Consider the following 19,394-nt stretch of genomic DNA (forward strand, 5'->3'; position numbering starts at 1 on the left):
AGATTTCTACAGATGCTGATTAGTGATTTCCTGTCTTCAGTGAATCTAAACTTTGGTTTTAAATCAACATTATAACATCATAGTGGAAAAAAACTGCCCCTCCCCCACAAGTTATATGGCAATGGGTCCCTCGGCTCAGATGGGGGCGCTGTTGAGCAGCTTGTACCTTTGGCCTTATGCCCCGCACACACGCAATGAAATTGGCACCACCAATTTCATTGCAGGTTGCAACTTCTTTAACCCCTTTTATGTCAAAATGCTGGGGTATAACGACGGTGGGCGGTCCTTAAGTAGTTAAAAAAGACCAAAATTTTTCTAAAAAAAATATGTTTTTCTTCATTTCTGTTATAAAATTTAGTAAATAAGTAATTCACTGATAGGCATTACTGATGGGCACTGCTGGACACTTCTGACAAGCTTTCCTGACACCAAGAGATAAAAGGTGACAGGAGAGAGAGCTCCAGCATACAGCTTGTGATTGACAGCCTCAGCTCTGTTCCTGTGTGCTGTGTGAAAGGGGGGGGGGTGTCTCTTCCCTCCAATTAGCTCTCATTGACCTCTGCAAGGTGTAACTTCAGCTCCCTGCCCCCTGCTTTCTGAAAGCCCAGACAAGCTGTATAAATTCTAGACTTCAAACTGATGTAGAGAAGAGAAGACCTCAGATAAACAGGTACAACTTATGTAGGAGGATTTATTCCATCTCTGTGTATCACCGGAGGATAGTCCCTTCACCAGGGATATGGAGGACTTACATCCACTTTAAATTGATAAATGTTTTTTTTTTTTAAATCAGCGAGAGACGATTCAGAACTCCGGAGGAGGAACTTTAGTACAACAAAGTTGAAGACATTTCAACTCAAAGTCAGCCAATAATAAAGATTGTTTCAAACTGAAAACATTCTCATTGGTCCCCCTTTGCATTAGAGTCCCTATCAGAGCCCCCATTTCATTAGTCCCCATGAGAGCCCCCCCCCCCCTCAAAACCAGCGTCCCCCCTTACATCAAAGTCCCCTTTTATATCAGAGTCCCCCCAACATTCAGTGTTCCCCCTTACTTCATGTCCCCGATCATCCGAGTCCCCCCTTACTGTTGGTTGGGGGGGGGGGGGGCAGAGACTGTGCACATCAGCTGCAGGCCAGATAATCTCTCGTAGTGGTTCTCATGTGTGGAGATTCCTGATCTACACCAATATTGGGGGTTTTCATGTTATCACTCACCCTATCTGACAGTAAAAACATTAACAGAGAGAGATGTGGCCCTCAGCAAGCAATCTACTCCCAGACAGCACATTTACAAGATACAGACCCTTCCCTCCACTCCCTTCCCTCCAGACCCCTCCCTTCCCTCCACACCCCTCCCTTCCCTTCCCTCCACACCCCTCCCTCCAGACCCCTCCCTCCACTCCCTTCCCTCCAGACCCCTCCCTCCACTCCCTTCCCTCCACACCCCTCCCTTCCCTTCCCTCCACACCCCTCCCTCCACTCCCTTCCCTCCAGACCCCTCCCTCCACACCCTTCCCTCCAGAGCCTTCCTTCCATACCTCTCCCTCCACACCCCTCCCTCCAGAGCCTTCCTTCCATACCTCTCCCTCCACACCCCTCCCTCCAGATCCCTCCCTCCACTCCCTTCCCCTCCCCTCCCTCCACACCCTTCCCTCCACACCCCTCCCTCCAGATCCCTCCCTCCACTCCCTTCCCCACCCCTCCCTCCACACCCTTCCCTCCACACCCCTCCCTCCAGATCCCTCCCTCCACTCCCTTCCCTCCAGACCCCTCCCTCCCTTCCCTTCCAACCACACCCCTCCCTCCACACCCTTCCCTCCAGACCCCTCCCTCCACACCCTTCCCTCCAGATCCCTCCCTTCACACCCTTCCCTCCAGGCCTCTCCCTCCACACCCCTCCCTCCAGATCTCTCCCTCCACTCCCTTCCTTCCACACCTTTCCCTCCAGACCCCTTTCTCCACACCCTTCCCTCCAGATCCCTCCCTCCACTCCCTTCCCTCCAGACCCCTCCCTCCCTTCCCTCCACACCCTTCCCTCCAGACCCCTCCCTCCCTTCCCTTCCCTCCACACCCTTCCATCCAGATCCCTCCCTCCACTCCCTTCCCTCCAGACCCCTCCCTCCCTTCCCTTCCCTCCACACCCTTCCCTCCAGACCCCTCCCTCCCTTCCCTTCCCTCGAGACCCCTCCCTCCACACCCTTCCATCCAGATCCCTCCCTTCCCTCCCTTCCCTCCACACCCTTCCCTCTAGACCCCTCCCTCCACACCCTTCCCTCTAGACCCCTCCCTCCACACCCTTCCCTCTAGACCCTTCCCTCCCCACCCTTTCCTCCAGTCTTCTGTTCCCGGGGAGAAAATAATCCGTCATTTTATAAGCTGATTTTTGTTTCCTTTTAAAATCCTTTCTGAATGTTCTGATAAATGTGTCATTTTCTCCCCCTTCATAACTGAGGCCCAAAAAAACATTTCCTCATGTCTCCCCAAAGAGGGCGCCATTGTCATCTTCATAAAGCGTGGGTTTCCATTGGCCGGTTTCCTGTTACCCTTTCTTACACTTGTGTACATAGTAACCCGTGACATAACCGATGATGAATATAATCCAGAACAAGGCCAGTCCTGCCAGGACTTTCATAAAGATCCCAATCCGCCCGGTGCACAGCGTGTTGTAGACTCTGGGGGAGGGGAGAAATGAGACGTCACTTGTGGAGGGGGGAAGGAAAAGTCACACTCTGTATATACATGGAATGCACTTTACAAGCCAAAGTCTTCGACATCATACTAACTTCTCTCTGCCACATACATGTGGGGGGGGGGGGGGGGAGGGATCGCATACTGGGTGCTCCCCTCTTACTGATAAGAGTGACTCCAGTTCTATCTGACTTGCTGCAGCTTCTAATGCACATTGTGAGAAGCTCACAGTGTGCAGCGAAATCAGAGGAAGCCATTTCAGTCCAGGAGAGGAGCCGCTACAACCGTGCAGGACTGAAGGGGGAGCCAAAGGGAGGATTTTGTGATGTACTAATGAATAGGGAGCCGCATTAGGTTGTGACCCAGCATGGAAGCCAGGCATACGGTATTTTCAGAAGTGTGTTAGAAATGGCATCTTCTATATTTTCCTCCTTTACACCACATGTGTCATTATAGTAAAGTTTCCAGAAGTTCTACCTACAGAAGAAGAATCTCCAGTCTGCAGGCTGACCTCTCCTTCTGAAAATGCTCCATGCCTGGCTGTCACACTGATCTATGGCTTGGATGGTTCATGAGTCACTGACCCAGATCTAGTCTGGCTCCGTCAGGTGTGGGATTGCTCCAGGGACTCTAGACACAGCCAGGCAGATGGTATTTTTAGATGTAGGTCGGCAATGGCAGTGACAATCTACACCCAACCCGGCTCCCATTACCTCTTCCAGGCCGGGATTTCGGTGTTCGATGTGCTGACGCTGACCTCATCCTGACTTTGTTCCGTCCATCGGCTGTAATGGACTGCCGGGGTTTCCTGAGACTCCATCGCCACACCGTGCCAAGCTGGCCAAGGAAGATACAACATTCAATGAGACCATATACAATACAGAGGAAGATACAGCAATCCAATGAGACCATATTCAATACAGAGGAAGATACAGCAATCCAATGACACCACATATACAATGAGACCATATACAATCCAATGAGACTATATACAATACAGAGGAAGATAGCAATCCAATGACACCATATATCCAATGAGACCATATACAATCCAATGACACCATATATCCAATGACACCATATACAATACAGAGGGAGATACAGCAATCCAATGACACCATATATCCAATGAGACCATATACAATCCAATGAGACTATATACAATACAGAGGAAGATAGCAATCCAATGAGACCATATACAATCCATTGAGACCATATACAATCCAATGAGACTATATACAATCCAATGAGACTATATACAATCCAGTGAGACCATATACAATACAGAGGAAGATACAGCTGCATCTACCCTGTCCTCTCCTCCACCTGGCTGCATCTACCCTGTCCTCTCCTCCACCTGGCTGCATCTACCCTGTCCTCCCCTCCACCTGGCTGCATCTACCCTGTCCTCCCCTCCACCTGGCTGCATCTTCCCTGTCCTCTCCTCCACCTGGCTGCATCTACCCTGTCCTCCCCTCCACCTGGCTGCATCTACCCTGTGCTCCCCTCCACCTGGCTGCATCTACCCTGTCCTCCCCTCCACCTGGCTGCATCTTCCCTGTCCTCCCCTCCACCTGGCAGCTCCCATCCTGTCCTTCCCTCCACCTGGCTGCATCTTCCCTGTCCTCTCCTCCACCTGGCTGCATCTACCCTGTGCTCCCCTCCACCTGGCTGCATCTACCCTGTCCTCCCCTCTACCTGGCTGCATCTTCCCTGTCCTCCCCTCCACCTGGCAGCTCCCATCCTGTCCTTCCCTCCACCTGGCTGCATCTTCCCTGTCCTCTCCTCCACCTGGCTGCATCTACCCTGTGCTCCCCTCCACCTGGCTGCATCTACCCTGTCCTCCCCTCTACCTGGCTGCATCTTCCCTGTCCTCCCCTCCACCTGGCAGCTCCCATCCTGTCCTTCCCTCCACCTGGCTGCATCTACCCTGTCCTCTTCTCCACCTGGCTGCATCTACCCTGTCCTCCCCTCCACCTGGCTGCATCTTCCCTGTCCTCTGCTCCACCTGGCAGCTCCCACCCTGTCCTCCCCTCTACCTGGCTGCATCTACCCTGTCCTCCCCTCCACCTGGCTGCATCTACCCTGTCCTCCCCTCCACCTGGCTGCATCTACCCTGTCCTCCCCTCTACCTGGCTGCATCTTCCCTGTCCTCCCCTCCACCTGGCTGCATCTACCCTGTCCTCCCCTCTACCTGGCTGCATCTTCCCTGTCCTCCCCTCCACCTGGCTGCATCTACCCTGTCCTCCCCTCCACCTGGCTGCATCTACCCTGTCCTCCCCTCCACCTGGCTGCATCTACCCTGTCCTCTCCTCCACCTGGCTGCATCTACTCTGTCCTCCCTTCCACCTGGCTGCATCTACCCTGTCCTTCCCTCCACCTGGCTGCATCTACCCTGTCCTCTCCTCCACCTGGCTGCATCTACCCTGTCCTCCCCTCCACCTGGCTGCTCCCACCCTGTCCTCCCCTCCACCTGGCAGCATCTTCCCTGTCCTCCCCTCCACCTGGCTGCATCTACCCTGTCCTCCCCTCCACCTGGCTGCATCTTCCCTGTCCTCTGCTCCACCTGGCAGCTCCCACCCTGTCCTCCCCTCTACCTGGCTGCATCTACCCTGTCCTCCCCTCCACCTGGCTGCATCTACCCTGTCCTCCCCTCCACCTGGCTGCATCTACCCTGTCCTCCCCTCTACCTGGCTGCATCTTCCCTGTCCTCTCCTCCACCTGGCTGCATCTACCCTGTCCTCCCCTCCACCTGGCTGCATCTACCCTGTCCTCCCCTCTACCTGGCTGCATCTTCCCTGTCCTCTCCTCCACCTGGCAGCTCCCATCCTGTCCTCCCCTCCACCTGGCTGCATCTACCCTGTCCTCCCCTCCACCTGGCTGCATCTACCCTGTCCTCCCCTCCACATGGCTGCATCTACCCTGTCCTCCCCTCAACCTGGCTGCATCTGCCCTGTCCTCTCCTCCACCTGGCTGCATCTTCCCTGTCCTCTCCTCCACCTGGCTGCATCTACCCTGTCCTCCCCTCCACCTGGCTGCATCTACCCTGTCCTCCCCTCCACCTGGCTGCATCTACCCTGTCCTCCCCTCCACCTGGCTGCATCTACCCTGTCCTCCCCTCCACCTGGCTGCATCTACCCTGTCCTCCCCTTTACCTGGCTGCATCTTCCCTGTCCTCCCCTCCACCTGGCAGCTCCCATCCTGTCCTTCCCTCCACCTGGCTGCATCTACCCTGTCCTCTTCTCCACCTGGCTGCATCTACCCTGTCCTCCCCTCCACCTGGCTGCATCTTCCCTGTCCTCTGCTCCACCTGGCAGCTCCCACCCTGTCCTCCCCTCTACCTGGCTGCATCTACCCTGTCCTCCCCTCCACCTGGCTGCATCTACCCTGTCCTCCCCTCCACCTGGCTGCATCTACCCTGTCCTTCCCTCCACCTGGCTGCATCTACCCTGTCCTCTCCTCCACCTGGCTGCATCTACCCTGTCCTCCCCTCCACCTGGCTGCATCTTCCCTGTCCTTCCCTCCACCTGGCTGCATCTACCCTGTCCTCCCCTCCACCTGGCTGCATCTACCCTGTCCTTCCCTCCACCTGGCTGCATCTACCCTGTCCTCTCCTCCACCTGGCTGCATCTACCCTGTCCCCCCCTCCCACCTGGCTGCATCTTCCCTGTCCTCTCCTCCACCTGGCTGCATCTACCCTGTCCTCCCCTCCACCTGGCTGCATCTACCCTGTCCTCCCCTCTATCTGGCTGCATCTTCCCTGTCCTCCCCTCCACCTGGCAGCTCCCATCCTGTCCTTCCCTCCACCTGGCTGCATCTACCCTGTCCTCTTCTCCACCTGGCTGCATCTACCCTGTCCTCCCCTCTACCTGGCTGCATCTTCCCTGTCCTCTCCTCCACCTGGCTGCATCTACCCTGTCCTCCCCTCCACCTGGCTGCATCTACCCTGTCCTCCCCTCTACCTGGCTGCATCTTCCCTGTCCTCTCCTCCACCTGGCAGCTTCCATCCTGTCCTCCCCTCCACCTGGCTGCATCTACCCTGTCCTCCCTCCACCTGGCTGCATCTACCCTGTCCTCCCCTCCACCTGGCTGCATCCTACCCTGTCCTCCCTCAACCTGGCTGCATCTGCCCTGTCCTCTCCTCCACCTGGCTGCATCTACTCTGTCCTCCCTTCCACCTGGCTGCATCTACCCTGTCCTTCCCTCCACCTGGCTGCATCTACCCTGTCCTCTCCTCCACCTGGCTGCATCTACCCTGTCCTCCCCTCCACCTGGCTGCTCCCACCCTGTCCTCCCCTCCACCTGGCAGCTCCCACCCTGTCCTCCCCTCCACCTGGCTGCATCTACCCTGTCCTCCCCTCCACCTGGCTGCATCTTCCCTGTCCTCTGCTCCACCTGGCAGCTCCCACCCTGTCCTCCCCTCTACCTGGCTGCATCTACCCTGTCCTCCCCTCCACCTGGCTGCATCTACCCTGTCCTCCCCTCCACCTGGCTGCATCTACCCTGTCCTCCCCTCTACCTGGCTGCATCTTCCCTGTCCTCTCCTCCACCTGGCTGCATCTACCCTGTCCTCCCCTCCACCTGGCTGCATCTACCCTGTCCTCCCCTCTACCTGGCTGCATCTTCCCTGTCCTCTCCTCCACCTGGCAGCTCCCATCCTGTCCTCCCCTCCACCTGGCTGCATCTACCCTGTCCTCCCCTCCACCTGGCTGCATCTACCCTGTCCTCCCCTCCACCTGGCTGCATCTACCCTGTCCTCCCCTCAACCTGGCTGCATCTGCCCTGTCCTCTCCTCCACCTGGCTGCATCTACTCTGTCCTCCTCTCCACCTGGCTGCATCTACCCTGTCCTTCCCTCCACCTGGCTGCATCTACCCTGTCCTCTCCTCCACCTGGCTGCATCTACCCTGTCCTCCCCTCCACCTGGCTGCATCTTCCCTGTCCTCTGCTCCACCTGGCAGCTCCCACCCTGTCCTCCCCTCTACCTGGCTGCATCTACCCTGTCCTCCCCTCCACCTGGCTGCATCTACCCTGTCCTTCCCTCCACCTGGCTGCATCTTCCCTGTCCTCTCCTCCACCTGGCTGCATCTACCCTGTCCTCCCCTCCACCTGTCAGCTCCCACCCTGTCCTCCCCTCCACCTGGCTGCATCTACCCTGTCCTCCCCTCCACCTGTCAGCTCCCACCCTGTCCTCTCCTCCACCTGGCTGCATCTACCCTGTCCTCCCCTCCACCTGTCAGCTCCCACCCTGTCCTCCCCTCCACCTGGCTGCATCTACCCTGTCCTCCCCTCCACCTGGCTGCATCTACCCTGTCCTCCCCTCCACCTGGCTGCATCTACCCTGTCCTCCCCTCCACCTGGCTGCATCTACCCTGTCCTCCCCTCTACCTGGCTGCATCTACCCTGTCCTCTCCTCCACCTGGCAGCTCCCACCCTGTCCTCCCCTCCACCTGGCTGCATCTACCCTGTCCTCCCCTCCACCTGGCTGCATCTACCCTGTCCTCCCCTCCACCTGTCAGCTCCCACCCTGTCCTCCCCTCCACCTGGCTGCATCTACCCTGTCCTCCCCTCCACCTGGCTGCATCTACCCTGTCCTCCCCTCCACCTGGCTGCATCTACCCTGTCCTCCCCTCCACCTGGCTGAATCTACCCTGTCCTCCCCTCCACCTGGCTGCTCCCACCCTGTCCTCCCCTCCACCCTAGCAGAGCATCTGGAGATATTTGAGGCTCGGTTCAACAAAATTTTTAATAAGCAAAATGAGAGTGAAGTTCAGTCCTCGCTGCTCATCCCTACATATTAGCTGGGATTCATTATAAATGATATTATTGTAATTATATATAATTATTTTGTTATATTAGTAAATAGATGATAAATCCGGGATTTGTTTCCTGTCCCAGAAGAAGAGGAGACCTTAGATGGAGCCACCAGACATCCTACAGGTTACAAAGTTGCTCTTCCGGGACAGAAAACAAATCCGGGATTTATTATCTATTTACTTTTATAATGTTGGCAACGATTCCAGTTTCACTGGCCGGGCGGCAGAAGGTGCCATGCAGACTCTTTATTTATGGCCACCTTAAAGCAGAACTCCAGGAATTTCTGCCCCGTGCGGTGGGGCTGTGCCCGCTCGTTTTTCCCGCTGGCGCATTGAAAGGCTGTACTTACCCGATCCCTCGATCCTAAGGAAAACAGCACTCCCCCGCGTCCGTTGGAAAAAATGAGCAGTTAACCCGTGCAGTTCCGGCACAGCCCCACTGCATGGAAAGAATATCCCGGAGTTCTACTTTAATGTTTCCACCTCCAGCCTGCTGTGGGTATAATAGTGACTGGAAGAGGTAACATCTCTCCCCCTCCCCCTAATCGGATGTTTGATGAAGGCTGGGTAAGGCTATTACTTTAGAAGCCACAATGGAGGAGTTATCCACCAATAGAAGCCACAATGGAGGAGTTATTCACCAATAAGAGCCACAATGGAGGGTCATCCACCAATAGGAGCCACAATGGAGGGGTCATCCACCAATAGGAGCCACAATGGAGGGGTCATCCACCAATAGGAGCCACAATGGAGGGGTCATCCACCAATAGGAGCCACAATGGAGGGGTCATCCACCAATAGGAGCCACAATGGAGGGGTCATCCACCAATAGGAGCCACAATGGAGGAGTTATCCACCAATAGGAGCCACAATGGAGGGTTCATCCACCAATAGGAGCCACAATGGAGGGTTCATCCACCAATAGGAGCCACAATGGAGGAGTTATCCACCAATAAGAGCCACAATGGAGGAGTTATCCACCAATAAGAGCCACAATGGAGGGGTCATCCACCAATAGGAGCCACAATGGAGGGGTCATCCACCAATAGGAGCCACAATGGAGGGTTCATCCACCAATAGGAGCCACAATGGAGGAGTTATCCACCAATAAGAGCCACAATGGAGGAGTTATCCACCAATAGGAGCCACAATGGAGGGGTCATCCACCAATAGGAGCCACAATGGAGGAGTTATCCACCAATAGGAGCCACCATGGAGGGGTTATCCACCAATAGGAGCCACCATGGAGGGGTTATCCACCAATAGGAGACACAATGGCGGGGTCATCCACCATTAGAAGCCACAATGGAGGGGTCATCCACCAATAAGAGCCACAGTGGAGGGTTCATCCACCAATAGGAGACACAATGGAGGGGTCATCCACCATTAGAAGCCACAATGGAGGGTTCATCCAGCAATAGGAGCCACCATGGAGGGGTCATCCACCAATAGAAGTCACAATGGAAAGCTAATCCACCAATAGAAGCCATAATGGAGGGGTCATCCACCAATAGGAGCCACAGTGGAGGCCTAGTTAGGATTGTTGCATCTTCCATGCTTCCTTCCACTGGAGGCCCATGGAGATTCCTCCGCTACACACAGGAAGGAGATCAGATCAGCCTGAGAATAAAGGGCGATCGATCCTCACAGCGGAGGGAAGGAAAATCATTCAGAAAATGCGAGATCTGGGCTGCCTCTCGTCTTCTGACACACAGACATCCCCACCATATACGGCGTATACTGCAGGGAGGGGCACAGCCTGGCACACCGAGAGCTCATCAGTGAAATACTCACAAACAGAAAATGTTTTCACCATCCCCAAACCCAAAGGTGAAATCTAACATGCTATATTCAATGAATAAAAAGGGGCGGGGCCAGGGACAGTCAGGCTGGGGAGGAAATGGGTGCTCTGCGTGTGGCCCTCCAGCTGTTGCGGAACTACAAGTCCCATCATGCCTCTGCCTTTGGGAGTCATGCTTGTGACTGTCAACAGCTTGCAATGCCTCATGGGACTTGTAGTTCCGCAACAGCTGGAGGTCCGCAGATTGAGCACCCATTGATGCTGGATGTCCCTCATCCAGGAAATGAGGGCGGGGCTCTTCTCTGACTTGCTGCAGCTTCTAATGCACACTGTGAGAAGCTCACAGTGTGCGGTGAAATCAGAGGAAGACGTTTCAGTCCAGGAGAGGAGCCGGTACATCTGGGGGCCGGAGGGAGGATTTAAAGGAAACCTGCATGGACAAGTGATGTGAGATGCCACCACCGATCTCTAGTCCTGACACTTTCGGAGCCGCTGAGCGTGCGCTTGGCGATGTCACTGGAAAGGCGGAGCTCCGGATCATTTCTCTGGACCACTGACTGGGAAAGCCTTCAGAACAACACACAGAACCTGCAGAAGTTCCTCTTCATATAAATGCCAACTTGTGATAGAAAAGTCAATTTTTGGCCCACTCCATCATACTCCTCTATTGGTCCATTCATGTGATGGACATCCTTATCGACCAATGAAAAAGTATCTCTGGATTAGAGCCGGGGAAACAAAAAAGCTGCAGGTGTGTGCAGGCACCTCTACCATCGGATGTAAGCAGGATGTCTGTGACATAAACATTAGAGGACTTATCCTGAAATTGATTTTGTGTTGTTGGGCAAGGGTGCTGATTGCACTATCTGACAAAACAACAGTTCTACATGTGACAACACATCCAGTCTTAGAGTGAAGGACACAGACACACATAGTCATCATGGGAGTTCATAACTAATCCCGGCATTAGAGACATCGGCCATTCCAGTCTGTACAGAAACACATCACATGACACATCACATGACACATCACATGACACAAGAAATATTCATTTTTAGTTGTATTGATAATAATGATTCCAGTGTGCAGCACAGTGGCTGGGTGGTTAGCACTTCTGCCTTCGCAGCACTGGAGTTGGGGGTTTGACTCACAACCAGGACACTGCCTGCCCAGGTGACCTCTGCTTTCCTTCCATAGACATGCTTGGAGGTAAATTGGCCACTGTATTCATGAATATGAGTTAGGGACCTTAGACTGTACGCTCATGGGGGGCTGGGAGCCTGGGACTGATGTAAATGTACAATATACACCCATCAGATGTAACATTATGAGCACAAAGGCCAAAGTACCATCCACATGAATGGCAGAACGTGTCCCCACTTCCATCCATCAGCCTTTCCTCCCCACCTCCATCAGTGGACCTTGCCTTCCCACCTCCATCAATGAGTCTTCCTTCCCCACCACCGTCAGTGAGCCTTCCCTCCCCACCTCCATCATGGAGCCTTCCCTCCCCACCTCCATCACTGAGCCTTCCCTCCTCACCTCCATCAATGAGCCTTCTCTCCTCACCTCCATAAATAAACCTTCCCTGCCCACCTCCATCAATGGGCCTTCGCTCCCCTCCCACCTCCATCAATCGGCCTTCCCTCTCCACATCCATCACTGGTCCTTCCCTCCCCATCTCCATCAATGAGCCTTCCTCCCCACCTCCATCAATGAGCCTTCCCTCCCCACCTCCATCAATGAGCCTTCCCTTCCCACCTCTATCAATGAGCCTTCCCTCCTCACCTCCATCAACGAACCTTCCTCCCCACCTCCATCAACAAGCCTTCGCTCTCCACCTCCATCAGTGGTCTTTCCCTTTCCACCTACATCAATGAGCCTTCCCTCCCCACCTCCATCAATGAGCCTTCCCACCCCCCACCTCCATCAATGGGCCTTATGGGCCTTCCCTCCCCACCTCCATCATTGAGCCTTCCCTCCCCACCTCCATCAATGGGCCTTCCCTCCCCCACCTCCATCAATGGGCCTTCCCTCCCCCCTCCATCAATGGGCCTTCCCTCCCCACCTCCATCATTGAGCCTCCTCCCACCTCCATCAATGGGCCTTTGCTCCCCACCTCCATCAATGGCCTTTCCTCCCCACCTCCATCAATGGGCCTTCCCTGCCTACCTCCATCAATGGGCCTTCCCTCCCCACCTCCATCAATGAGTCTTCCCTTCCCACCTCCATCACTGAGCCTTCCCTCTCCACCTCCATCAATGAGCCTTCCCTCCCCACCTCCATCAATGAACTTTCCCTCCCCACCTCCATCAATGAGTCTTCCCTCCCGACCGCCATCAATGAACCTCCCCTCCCCACCCTCATCAATGAGCCTTCCCTCCCCACCTTCATCAATGAGCCTTCTCTCCCCACCTCCATCAACGAACCTTCATCCCCACCTCCATCAACAAGCCTTCCCTCCCTACCTCCATCAATGAGCCTTCCCACCCCCCACCTCCATCAATGGGCCTTCCCTCCCCACCTCCATCATTGAGCCTTCCCTCCCCACCTCCATCAATGGGCCTTCGCTCCCCACCTCCATCAATGGGCCTTCCCTCTCCACATCCATCACTGGTCCTTCCCTCCCCATCTCCATCAATGAGCCTTCCCTCCCCACCTCCATCAATGAGCCTTCCCTCCCCACCTCCATCAATGAGCCTTCCCTTCCCACCTCTATCAATGAGCCTTCCCTCCTCACCTCCATCAACGAACCTTCCTCCCCACCTCCATCAACAAGCCTTCGCTCTCCACCTCCATCAGTGGTCTTTCCCTTTCCACCTACATCAATGAGCCTTCCCTCCCCACCTCCATCAATGAGCCTTCCCACCCCCCACCTCCATCAATGGGCCTTCCCTCCCCACCTCCATCATTGAGCCTTCCCTCCCCACCTCCATCAATGGGCCTTCGCTCCCCACTTCCATCAATGGGCCTTCCCTCCCCCACCTCCATCAATGGGCCTTCCCTGCCTACCTCCATCAATGGGCCTTCCCTCCCCACCTCCATCAATGAGTCTTCCCTTCTCACCTCCATCACTGAGCCTTCCCTCTCCACCTCCATCAATGAGCCTTCCCTCCCCCACCTCCATCAATGAACCTTCCCTCCCCACCTCCATCAATGAGTCTTCCTCCCCACCGCCATCAATGAACCTCCCCTCCCCACCCTCATCAATGAGCCTTCTCTCCCCACCTCCATCAACGAACCTTCTCACCAACCACCTCCATCAATGGGCCTTCCCTCCCCACCTCCATCATTGAGCCTTCCCTCCCCACCTCCATCAATGGGCCTTCCCTCCCCACCTCCATCATTGAGCCTTCCCTCTCCACCTCCATCAATGGGCCTTCCCTGCCTACCTCCATCAATGGGCCTTCCCTTCCCACCTCCATCACTGAGCCTTCCCTCTCCACCTCCATCAATGAGCCTTCCCTCCCCACCTCCATCAATGTGCCTTCCCTCCCCACCTCCATCAATGAACCTTCCCTCTCCACCTCCATCAATGAGCCTTCCCTCTCCACCTCCATCAGTGAACCTTCCCTCCCCACCTCCATCAATGAGCCTTCCCTCTCCACCTCCATCAGTCCACCTTCCCCTCCCCACCTCCATCAATGAACCTTCCCTCCCCACCCGCCATCAATGAACCTTCCCTCCCCACCGCCATCAATGAACCTTCCCTCCCCACCCTCATCAATGAGCCCTTCCCTCCCCACCGCCATCAATGGGCCTTGACCACCCATGAGTGTTTCTCAACCTTTTTTGAGCTATGGCCCCCTTTAAAATGACGGACAGTCTCAAGGCACCTCGTTGTTAAATGTAAAAAACAATTCTAATAGTTTAACATAATGTGGCACATCGACACAGGTAGGACACCCAACGTTAGAGGTGATTTATTCTTCCAAAGCAAATACACTTTTGCACACCGGTACTGACTAGTATTCCAGTGTTTCTTCTCTCCCTCAGTTCCTCTTCATCACTCAGCTAATGTGACCCCAGTGTTGACGGAGAGGGACAGGGGAGGGTCAAACAAGGGCGATCAACACCCTTCTTATCAACACTGATGACATCACTGGTTGTTAGGACGCCGGTGGCTGGAAGGTTAAAGTGATGCACCCTGATTGAAAAAAGATGGTCTAGACTCTAGACATTCCAATTTGGCTCTTGTGAAAGTCCCTCAAAGACTTACACTTGCCCATTTTTTTTCTGCTTTCAACACATCAACATCAGGAAAAAACTGGGCATATAGCTCAGAACAACCAAAAGGAAAAAAACCTCAGAGAGATGAGTTTCCTATTGGTTCAGTGGGAACAGAGCGCTGCCTGTGTGGAGACGAGCAATGCATAGGACCTTTGAGCTACAGGAAAAATCTGTAATTGAAACTGTGGATATCCCTTATAGAAAACCTTGTGACACCTTAGAAGCATTTGATTTAACTATCTAACAGATTGGGGTCCTTTTATGCGTTGATTAGAGTCTCTCCACTTTGCCCCCCGTGTCCGCCTTTAGGGGGGGCACCCTGTTTTGAGGGTGTCTCGAAATAGGTCGCTCGTTTGCTGTGGGTTGGGAGCTCCAGGGATTTATAAAAGTGACGTTCCCTGAGGAAGCGGTGTTCTTAGTACCGCGAAACCGGTCGGATTTATGCGTCATCTCTGTATCTCCGTAAAACATCCAATTGTTTAGAATTTGAACCAATTGGGTCCTGTGATTGGATTTAATAATGTGGTTCTGCTACAGCAATGTCTTTGTATTATCTTTTATATGGATCAAATTATAATAAAATGTAATCGTGTTTTAATGATTGTTTCACATTAATTTATGATACCGCAATAGTCCCTGTTCCCACTGAACCAATAGGAAACTCATCTCTCTGAGGTTTTTTTCCTTTTGGTTGTTCTGAGCTATATGCCCAGTTTTTTCCTTATATACTTATTGGGACGATGGTATCCGGTTGATTTTGGAGGCTTTTGACTAGCTATTAACATCAACATCAGGGACAACATGTTTACTTGCTGCCTAATATATCCCACCAACTTTCTGTTCTGCTTTAAAAACAGGTGCCTCAAGGTGCCTCTGCACATTACCCCAAAGTTCACCGGGAATCGCCTCTACTGAAACCCTCTGTACTCAAAAATTGACTGCTTGCTCAAAGTAACTGAACTGCCATGCCCCCTGCAATGTGTGTGCCCGACCTTGGTCATGGAGGCCCACACACAGCACCAGGGAGTGCCAACGGACACATGCCAGAGCGCTGAGCCCAAAAGCCACCATAGCCATGGGCCGGAGTTCAGGCACTCCGGGACCCCTCATAGGACTCATATTCAGAAGTCACTTACATTTTTCATGTGGGGCGGCCACTGATCACCAGCACCTTACAGGGAGTTAACGGAGAGGTCCCCCCATAATATCTGATCCTACCAAACATTTCCCAGGGGGCTTTGCTGGAAGTCTTGCTCTCTGCACATTGTACTTCAATACCAGCCAGCTTCCCTAAATACCCCTTCTCATTGAAAGTAACAAGAACCACCCTGGGTCCAGACTCCCCCTTCTCTGTGACAGCACCCAGTACCACCCTAGGTCCAAACTCCCCCTTCTCTGTGACAGTGCCCAGTACCACCCTAGGCCCAGACTCCCCCTTCTCTGTGACAGTACCCAGTACCACCCTAGGTCCAGACTCCCCCTTCTCTGTGACAGTGCCCAGTACCACCTTAGGTCCAAACTCCCTCTTCTCTTTGACAGTACCCAGTACCACCCTAGGTCCAAACTCCCCCTTCTTTTTGACATTACTCAGTACCACCCTAGGTCCAAACTCCCCTTCTCTTTGATAGGACCCAGTACCACCCTAGGTCCAAACTCCCCCTTCTCTTTGAACGTACCCTGTAGGTCCACCCCCACACCCCCCTTTAACGGTAGCCTGTATTTAGTTACAATAGTTGGTATTGCCCTAGGGCCACACTCCTCCTCCTAGGGCCACACTCCTCCTGCTCATCCAGTTTTCATGTTGGGGCTTCAGCTCTCAGCTTCTCATTAAACCCTCACGTGACTCTTTGCTGCTGTAGGACATTCCTTTCTCTCTTTCCAAAGTCAATAAAAATATAACATTTCCATTGAATCCATAGGACGAGCCCCCGGCTTACCTGAATGGGGTCTAGAGGACACGTCCGCCTCTCCGGGGGGGGGGCTGCAGAACTTTTCCCTTGGTGGCTCAGACAGAAAACAAAGTTGCATGAGAAGGGGCCTGATCCAAAGCTCAGCTGACCGAGTGTAGTTCCTTTCTGGAAGGGATCCAAAGCCTTCCTTTGAACAGAAGGGAGAAGAATGAGACTTTGCTGGATGAGCCAATAGCCATGGGGAGCGGGGGCCAAGGGGGGGAGGGGGGGCGGCCTGAGACTTACAAGGGGTGGGATGGAGGAGGCTTAGAAAAGGGACTGATAACAGAAGACAAGAACTGTTACTTTGTAACCAGCAACTCCTCCCAAACTGTGTATCAGAGACATCAAGTAGCTGCAAATACCTGATAGGCACTCATGTCTGAGAGTACTGAGCCTGATCCCACCGCACACATCTGCATGGAGTTTGTACAGTCGCTGTGAGTGCTGATTCCTCAGTAGGGATGACAGGAGAGACTTCCTACAAACATATTCTAAACATATTCTTTACTTTACTTTACTATAGTACTTTGCTTAAAAAAAAAAAAAAAAAAAAATTCTATATACATATATTTTATTCAGGGGGTGTATATTTAATATTTGAGGTTGTTTCGTTTATTTCTTTATTTACCTATTTTTGTATTTGTGATTTTTGATTGCCATATTTGTATTATGTCACTTTTAATATTTTTTTTCTTATTTATTTTATTTTTTTACTATTTGTTTTATTTGTGTGCAAAAAATGTAAAGCTCAAACTTCCTGGAGCGTCTGCTTTACTATAGTACTTTGCTTAAAAAAAATAAAAAAATAAAAAAAAAATTCTATATACATATATTTTATTCAGTGGGTGTATATTTAATATTTGGGGTTGTTTCGTTTATTTCTTTATTTACCTATTTTTGTATTTGTGATTTTTGATTGCCATTTTTTTATTATGTCACTTTTAATATTTTTTTTTCTTATTTTTTTATTTTTTTTACTGTTTGTTTTATTCGTGTGCAAAAAATGTAAAGCGGATCATCACCCCAAGGCTGTGACGGTGAAACCTTGGCACCCCGGATGTTTTGGAACTGCATTTCCCATGATGCTCCACTACACTGTAGAGTAGCTGAGCATGATGGGAAACGTAGTTCCAAATCATCTGGGGGTGCCGAGGTTTCCCCGTCACTGGCCTAAGGGCTCATTCACACTCGCTTTGGTCTATGAAGAGGGATCTGTCGCCTTTCAGAGGAGCACATAAGAGGTGCTGAGGAGGTCGGTGTAGCTTGCTTTAACCCCTTGAATCCCACACCAGCAATTGTGTGTAGGTCTGCAACTAACGATTATTTTCATAATCGATTAGTTGGCCGATTATTGTTCCAATTAATCGATTAATCGGTTAATAACCGTTAAAAAAAAGGTGTGGTGTATAACTTAGTTAATATGCAAAGTTTAAAAAAAGGCAATTTAGTCTTAAAGCGGGAGTTCCGCCGTTTTTTTTTTTTAAAAAGCCAGCAGCTACAAATACTGCAGCTGCTGACTTTTAAAATAATGACACTTACCTGTCCAGCGCGCCCGCGATGTCGGCACCCAAAGCCGATCTCTCGATCGTCTCTCGGGGTGCTGCTGCCGCCATCTTGGGTATGGGAATCAGGAAGTGGAGCCTTTCGGCTTCATTTCCCAGTTCCCTACTGCGCATGCGCGAGTCGCGCTGCGCAATAAGGATGGTCCCCGCTGTCTCTGGGATCCGTGTGTTTCCCAGCAGGCAGCGGGGGGGACCTTCGGAAAGGGGCGTGGATTCTGCGGAAAGGGACGTGGCTTCTGCAGAATCTACGCCGGAAGTGGGTGCAGATACCTGTACTGTACAGGTACCTGCACCCCCCTCACCCCTTAAAGGTGCCAATTGTGGCGCCGGAGGGGGGGGGGGATTCCAATGAGCGGAAGCTCCACTTTAGGGTGGACCTCCGCTTTAAATATCTCTATATGCAGTGGTAAATATAAATAACCAACTATATGGTTAAGGAGCAAAATATCTAATTCACTCTGAGAATAACAGACAGAGGAGATATACTGTATATATTAGAGGGGATATATACTGTAAATACTATTAGAAGAGATATACTGTATATACTATTAAAGGCTATATACACTATTAGAGGAGAGATATACTATATATAATTTTAGAGGGGATATATACTGTATGTACTATTAGAGGGGATATATACTGCATATACCATTAGAGGAGAGAAATACTGTATATACTATTAGAGGAGAGATATACTATTAAATGGTCAATCTGGTAAATATCATCAGACTCATTAACTTGAACCCCATTTTGTTACTGGCCGATTAATCGATTATGAAAATAGTAATCGATTAATTTAATCATCGATTCGTTGTCGATTAATCGATTAGTTGTTTTAGCCTAATTGTGTGCAATGCACAATGTGGTTGTGGGACGCATGCAGGGCAGCCCCATTCAGCGGGTACCAAGCCTACCAAAAGTGACGTAGTTAAAGCGGGGTTCCACCCTAAAGTGGAACTTCCGCTGATCGGAACCCTCCCCCCTCCGGTGTCACAATTGGCACCTTTCAAGGGGGAGGGGGGTGGAGATACCTGTCAAAGACAGGTATTTACACCCACTTCCGGGCATAGACTCCCGTGGGAGTCTACGCCATTTCCTGTCCTGCCGCGCTGTCTGCTGGGACACACACGGGTCCCAGTGACAGCGCAGAGAATTCCTATTGCGCTGCGCTACTCGCGCATGCGCAGTAGGGAACCGGGAAGTGAAGCCGATTCGCTTCACTTCCTGATTCCCTCACCTAGAATGTTGGCGGCAGCAGCCGAGAGCCGAGCGATCGATCGGCATCGCTGGAACCCGGGACAGGTGAGTGTCCATTTATTAAAAGTCAGCAGCTGTAGTATTTAT

The 19,394-nt window shown here is 52.4% G+C and overlaps 1 protein-coding gene across 1 annotated transcript; it reads right to left on the bottom strand.

The window, feature by feature from the left end:
* Positions 1-2,306: 2,306 nt before the first annotated feature.
* On the bottom strand, positions 2,307-16,671 carry SMIM1 (small integral membrane protein 1 (Vel blood group)). Its single transcript, XM_077456187.1, has 3 exons — positions 16,474-16,671; positions 3,404-3,527; positions 2,307-2,674 (listed from the first exon to the last, which is right to left on the bottom strand). Exons 1-3 carry the CDS (start codon positions 16,562-16,564, stop codon positions 2,542-2,544), a joined length of 348 nt encoding a protein of 115 aa, XP_077312313.1. The 5' UTR covers positions 16,565-16,671; the 3' UTR covers positions 2,307-2,541.
* Positions 16,672-19,394: the final 2,723 nt, after the last annotated feature.

This window comes from Lithobates pipiens, unplaced genomic scaffold, assembly GCF_037356315.1.
Source record: "Lithobates pipiens isolate NorthernLeopardFrog02 unplaced genomic scaffold, aLitPip1_a1.2 Scaffold_27, whole genome shotgun sequence".
NCBI lineage: Eukaryota > Metazoa > Chordata > Amphibia > Anura > Ranidae > Lithobates > Lithobates pipiens.

Bases quoted from the DNA above. Each gene is read 5' to 3' on its own strand.
- SMIM1 (XM_077456187.1), bottom strand. From the start codon at position 16,564: ATGCAACTTTGTTTTCTGTCTGAGCCACCAAGGGAAAAGTTCTGCAGC. The intron at 3,528-16,473 runs GTAAGCCGGGGG...TTCCTTGGCCAG, and splicing joins GTCCTCTAGACCCCATTCAG to CTTGGCACGGTGTGGCGATG. The intron at 2,675-3,403 runs GTAATGGGAGCC...CCCCTCCCCCAG, and splicing joins GAAATCCCGGCCTGGAAGAG to AGTCTACAACACGCTGTGCA.